The sequence below is a fragment of the Salvelinus namaycush genome, unplaced genomic scaffold (genome assembly GCF_016432855.1).
Source record: "Salvelinus namaycush isolate Seneca unplaced genomic scaffold, SaNama_1.0 Scaffold931, whole genome shotgun sequence".
Taxonomy (NCBI): Eukaryota; Metazoa; Chordata; class Actinopteri; order Salmoniformes; family Salmonidae; genus Salvelinus; species Salvelinus namaycush.
The window spans coordinates 61,329-68,633 of record NW_024061677.1 but is presented as its reverse complement, the minus strand read 5'-3'; the positions used below and the strand labels follow the sequence as shown (position 1 = coordinate 68,633).

The 7,305-nt window shown below is 38.8% G+C and overlaps 1 protein-coding gene across 7 annotated transcripts in view; it reads right to left on the bottom strand.

Moving 5' to 3' along the window:
- Positions 1 to 328: 328 nt before the first annotated feature.
- LOC120043464 (neuronal cell adhesion molecule-like) overlaps positions 329 to 7,305 on the bottom strand; it is a 34,081-nt gene continuing 27,104 nt past the window's right edge. For all 7 annotated transcript variants that reach the window (XM_038988056.1, XM_038988050.1, XM_038988051.1 and 4 more), the window contains one exon: positions 329 to 791. In XM_038988056.1, coding sequence (XP_038843984.1) covers positions 557 to 791 — 235 coding nt within the window. In that variant the 3' untranslated portion in view covers positions 329 to 556. The remainder of the gene's footprint in view (positions 792 to 7,305) is intronic.

Here is a 7,305-nt window from a genome sequence, read left to right as displayed (position 1 = left end):
TGATCTATATATGTCATCATATATACATTTGCAAAAGCTAAAATGGCCCTAACACACACATGCCCTCTCCAGCACTTTGTGGAGCAGTCTGGGTGATGAGAACCAACCCAGTCTGCTCCTGGAATACATTCCTCCACTTCCTGCTTGTCCGTGTTGCCTTCTCCTCCATCTCTCTCTGTCTGTTTCTGGGCTCCTACATCCCTCTTTCTACTTTTTCAAATGGTTCTAAGGTTCTTCTTCTCATGTCTCTTCTGGTTGGTTAGTTGTTTGTCCCATCGTGTGATAGTGAGGGAGGTGAGAGTAGTCACAGTGTGATGGGGGGGTTGGGAGTTGGCGGGCAGGAGGGGCAGGCTGTGGAGAGATGACAGGGTGTGACAGAAGTAGCCATGGTGATGGGTGGCCACGGTGACAGGTCACCACGGTGATGAGACTCCGTGGTGACACGTCCTTATGGTGGCAGGTCTCCATGGTGACAGGTCAGGTCAACATAGTGACGGTTTCCATGGCAGCCAGTCGTCATGGCATCGCCATCGGCTAGCGGCGACTGTCTATCTAACTAGACGAAGGAGTTCATAGCGTTGACCGGCGAGGGGGCCTCGGAGCTCTCGTTGCCCTCGTGCGTGTCTTTCTCCTTCTTGCCGCTGTACTGGCCGATGAAGGATCCATCCTCGTTGAACTGCCCATCCCCTCCCTCGCCGTAGTCCACCAGGCTGTCATCACTGTCGTCCCTCTTCACCGTTCCGTTGGACGGCGTCCGGCTTCCCTTCAGAGGCTTGTGGTCCTCCGTGTCACTAAGGGTTAGGAGGGAGAGGCAGAGAAACGGTTTACTTTAGGTCAGATAGTGGTGGCTAAGTTTGGTCCTGGAGAGGTGCAGGGTTTTGTTCCAGCCTGGCATTGATGCACCTAATTCACCTGATCAAGGTCTTGTTTATGATGTGTTCAAGCTTGGCTGGAGCAAAAGCCTGGAACACCTAGTTCTGCGGGACTGGACTTGGTGACGAATACTTTGACATGATTCCATTTCAATCAATAAGGCGTGCTTCTCAACATAACACACATACTAGGCAGACATCAGACCATGTGCTATCCATTAAATCTACATGCATTAAAGACTCAGAGGGATTCAAATAACAGATCTGTCCAAAATGCATAGGGGTCTTAATGGTCTTGGAGTCGAGGGGCTGAGTCGTACAAAAACCCTTTTATTGAAATTAAAACTGAACTGATTCTGGTGGATCAATCTAACAGTAGAAGTGCAGTACACTATATCCTGTTTAACATTAACACTAGGGTGACACTATATCCTGTTCAATATTAACACTACGGTGACACTATATCCTGTTCAACATTAACACTACGGTGACACTATATCCTGTTCAATATTAACACTACGGTGACACTATATCCTGTTCAATATTAACACTACGGTGACACTATATCCTGTTCAACATTAACACTACGGTGACACTATATCCTGTTCAATATTAACACTACGGTGACACTATATCCTGTTCAATATTAACACTACGGTGACACTATATCCTGTTCAATATTAACACTACGGTGACACTATATCCTGTTCAATATTAACACTACGGTGACACTATATCCTGTTTAACATTAACACTACGGTGACACTATATCCTGTTCAACATTAACACTAAGGTGACACTATATCCTGTTTAACATTAACACTAAGGTGACACTATATCCTGTTTAACATTAACACTACGGTGACACTATATCCTGTTCAATATTAACACTACGGTGACACTATATCCTGTTCAATATTAACACTACGGTGACACTATATCCTGTTCAATATTAACAGTACGGTGACACTATATCCTGTTCAATATTAACACTACGGTGATACTATATCCTGTTTAATATTAACACTACGGTGACACTATATCCTGTTCAATATTAACAGTACGGTGACACTACATCCTGTTCAATATTAACACTACGGTGACACTATATCCTGTTCAATATTAACACTACGGTGACACTATATCCTGTTCAATATTAACACTACGGTGACACTATATCCTGTTTAATATTAACACTACGGTGACACTATATCCTGTTTAATATTAACACTACGGTGACACTATATCCTGTTCAATATTAACAGTACGGTGACATTACATCCTGTTCAATATTAACAGTACGGTGACACTATATCCTGTTCAATATTAACAGTACGGTGACACTATATCCTGTTTAATATTAACACTACGGTGACACTATATCCTGTTCAATATTAACAGTACGGTGACATTACATCCTGTTCAATATTAACAGTACGGTGACACTATATCCTGTTTAATATTAACACTACGGTGACACTATATCCTGTTCAATATTAACAGTACGGTGACATTACATCCTGTTCAATATTAACAGTACGGTGACACTATATCCTGTTCAACATTAACACTACGGTGACACTATATCCTGTTTAATATTAACACTACGGTGACACTATATCCTGTTAATATTAACACTACGGTGACACTATATCCTGTTCAATATTAACACTACGGTGACACTATATCCTGTTTAACATTAACACTACGGTGACACTATATCCTGTTCAACATTAACACTAAGGTGACACTATATCCTGTTTAACATTAACACTAAGGTGACACTATATCCTGTTTAACATTAACACTACGGTGACACTATATCCTGTTCAATATTAACACTACGGTGACACTATATCCTGTTCAACATTAACACTACGGTGACACTATATCCTGTTCAATATTAACACTACGGTGACACTATATCCTGTTTAACATTAACACTACGGTGACACTATATCCTGTTTAACATTAACACTACGGTGACACTATATCCTGTTTAATATTAACACTACGGTGACACTATATCCTGTTCAATATTAACAGTACGGTGACATTACATCCTGTTCAATATTAACAGTACGGTGACACTATATCCTGTTCAATATTAACAGTACGGTGACACTATATCCTGTTTAATATTAACACTACGGTGACACTATATCCTGTTCAATATTAACACTACGGTGACACTATATCCTGTTTAACATTAACACTACGGTGACACTATATCCTGTTTAACATTAACACTACGGTGACACTATATCCTGTTCAACATTAACACTACGGTGACACTATATCCTGTTTAATATTAACACTACGGTGACACTATATCCTGTTTAATATTAACACTACGGTGACACTATATCCTGTTCAATATTAACAGTACGGTGACATTACATCCTGTTCAATATTAACAGTACGGTGACACTATATCCTGTTCAACATTAACACTACGGTGACACTATATCCTGTTTAATATTAACACTACGGTGACACTATATCCTGTTCAATATTAACACTACGGTGACACTATATCCTGTTAATATTAACACTACGGTGACACTATATCCTGTTCAATATTAACACTACGGTGACACTATATCCTGTTTAACATTAACACTACAGTGACACTATATCCTGTTTAACATTAACACTAAGGTGACACTATATCCTGTTCAATATTAACACTACGGTGACACTATATCCTGTTAATATTAACACTACGGTGACACTATATCCTGTTCAATATTAACAGTACGGTGACACTATATCCTGTTCAATATTAACACTACGGTGACACTATATCCTGTTCAATATTAACACTACGGTGACACTATATCCTGTTCAATATTAACACTACGGTGACACTATATCCTGTTCAATATTAACACTACGGTGACACTATATCCTGTTCAATATTAACACTAAGGTGACACTATATCCTGTTTAACATTAACACTACGGTGACACTATATCCTGTTCAATATTAACACTACGGTGACACTATATCCTGTTCAATATTAACACTACGGTGACACTATATCCTGTTCAACATTAACACTAAGGTGACACTATATCCTGTTCAACATTAACACTACGGTGACAATATATCCTGTTCAACATTAACACTACGGTGACACTATATCCTGTTTAATATTAACACTACGGTGACACTATATCCTGTTCAATATTAACACTACGGTGACACTATATCCTGTTCAATATTAACACTACGGTGACACTATATCCTGTTCAACATTAACACTAAGGTGACACTATATCCTGTTTAATATTAACACTACGGTGACACTATATCCTGTTCAATATTAACACTACGGTGACACTATATCCTGTTCAACATTAACACTACGGTGACAATACACAGGTATATAGGACTTAGTAATGCTGTCCTTAGTGTTTCCTCACCGCTCGTATTCCATCTATGCCAGAATATGGCATACATTTATACCGTGTAGAAATAACAACACTGAATGTACAAAACATTAAGGATACCTACTCTTTCCATGACATAGCACCCGATTTAAGTTTATATAAGGTGAAGTATTATCTTTTATCTTGTCATGACAGAATGACCAGATGAATCCAGGTGAAAGACATGGTACCTTGTCACTGGTTAAATCCACTTCAATCAGTCTAGATGAAGGGGGAAGACAGGTTAAATAATGATTTTTAAGCATTTTGACAATTGAGACATGGATTGTCTATGTGTGCCATTCAGAGGGTGAATGGGCAAGACAAAATATTGATGTGCCTTTGAACAGGGTTTGGTAGTAGGTACCAGGCACACTGGTTTGTGTCAAGAACTGCAACGCTGCTGGGGTTTTCACTCTCAACAGTTTCCTGTGTGTATCAAGAATGGTCCACCAGCCAACATGACACAACTGTGGGAAACATTGGAGTCAACATGGGCCAGCATCCCTGTGGAACGCTTTAGACACCTTGTAGAGTCCATGCCCTGACACATTGAGGCTGTTCTGAGGGAAAAACAAGGTGCAACTCAATATCAGGAAGGTGTCGTTAATGTTTTGTACACTCTGTGTATATACTTATATGAGATCGACATTACAATGGCACAACTCATAAATACAACCGAATGTTGACATTTTTCGACCCAAAAGGAAACATTGAAAGCAACTGAAAATGAAGCCAAACAGGATATACAGTCCAATAGTAGCTTCTGGTTTTAGTGACTGTTAGTGTTAAATAAATATAACCGGATTACAGGTGCTGGCCAACAAACAGGTGAGTTAAACTGACATAGTATAATCTGTGCTGGGTTTGACAAGGCCCAGCTGTCTCCTTTAGTATCAGTTTAGACACACACACAGACCTGTATCAGACGTTGTGTGTTGCATGCCAGGCTTGCTGTATGCTAATAGCATAATGCTAACCCTCTTACCTTTCCAGGGACCTACACCCCAAAGACAGAGAACAATGGAGGAACACATGAAGAGTGGTGGATGAGAAAATACATTGTGCTATGTGCTTTATTACAGTAGCAGCCTGATATCAAACCATCAACCCATGTATTACAGTAGCAGCCTGATATCAAACAGTCAACCCATGTATTACAGTAGCAGTCTGATATCAAACAGTCAACCCATGTATTACAGTAGCAGTCTGATATCAAACAGTCAACCCATGTATTACAGTAGCAGCCTGATATCAAACAGTCAACCCATGTATTACAGTAGCAGCCTGATATCAAACAGTCAACCCATGTATTACAGTAGCAGCCTGATATCAAACAGTCAACCCATGTATTACAGTTGCAGCCTGATATCAAACAGTCAACCCATGTATTACAGTAGCAGTCTGATATCAGTCAACCCATGTATTACAGTAGCAGTCTGATATCAAACAGTCAACCCATGTATTACAGTAGCAGTCTGATATCAAACAGTCAACCCATGTATTACAGTTGCAGCCTGATATCAAACAGTCAACCCATGTATTACAGTAGCAGTCTGATATCAAACAGTCAACCCATGTATTACAGTAGCAGCCTGATATCAAACAGTCAACCCATGTATTACAGTAGCAGCCTGATATCAAACAGTCAACCCATGTATTACAGTAGCAGCCTGATATCAAACAGTCAACCCATGTATTACAGTAGCAGTCTGATATCAGTCAACACATTTGAAGCACCACAATTATTATTACTATTCTAACTAAAAACAAAAACCCCCAAAAAGATTTGGCACACAAATGATGATGATGATATCACTAGATAGTGTTGTGCAGATTGGGACACGTTCAGCAGCAAAGCTTGATACAACTTCTCATCAATGATAGCATGACAGCTGTTTTTAATGTTACATTCAAATACATACGCTATTTGCACACACACACACTAATGTATAAAAGTTGCTTTGATTTATTATGAAATCATATTTGTAAGTAATTACAGTATTTACAGTGTTAATTAAACACAGACAGGTGTATATTATGTCTTGTTAATTAAACACAGAGGGGTGTAGATGCTGTGTTGTTAATTAAACACAGAGGGGTGTATATTGTGTCTTAATTAAACACAGAGGGGTGTATATTATGTCTTGTTAATTAAACACAGAGAGGTGTAGATTCTGTCTTGTTAATTAAACACAGAGGGGTGTATATTATGTCTTGTTAATTAAACACAGAGAGGTGTAGATTCTGTCTTGTTAATTAAACACAGAGGGGTGTATATTATGTCTTGTTAATTAAACATAGAGTTGTGTAGATTCTGTCTTGTTAATTAAACACAGACAGGTGTAGATGCTGTCTTGTTAATTAAACATAGAGTTGTGTAGATTCTGTCTTGTTAATTAAACACAGACAGGTGTAGATGCTGTCTTGTTAATTAAACACAGACAGGTGTAGATTCTGTCTTGTTAATTAAACACAGACAGGTGTAGATGCTGTCTTGTTAATTAAACACAGACAGGTGTAGATTCTGTCTTGTTAATTAAACACAGACAGGTGTAGATTATGTCTTGTTAATTAAACACAGAGAGGTATAGATTCTGTCTTGTTAATTACACACAGACAGGTGTAGATTCTGTCTTGTTAATTAAACACAGACAGGTGTAGATTCAGTCTTGTTAATTAAACACAGACAGGTGTAGATTCAGTCTTGTTAATTAAACACAGAGGGGTGTAGATTCTGTCTTGTTAATTAAACACAGAGAGGTGTAGATTCTGTCTTGTTAATTAAACACAGACAGGTGTAGATTCAGTCTTGTTAATTAAACACAGAGGGGTGTAGATTCTGTCTTGTTAATTACACACAGAGAGGTGTAGATTCTGTCTTGTTAATTACACACAGACAGGTGTAGATTCTGTCTTGCCTCGAGGGAGTCAGGAAGGGAGAGTTTCCTTGTTCCTTGGTAAAATGTTCTATACATCCAAACATGTCAATCAGAAC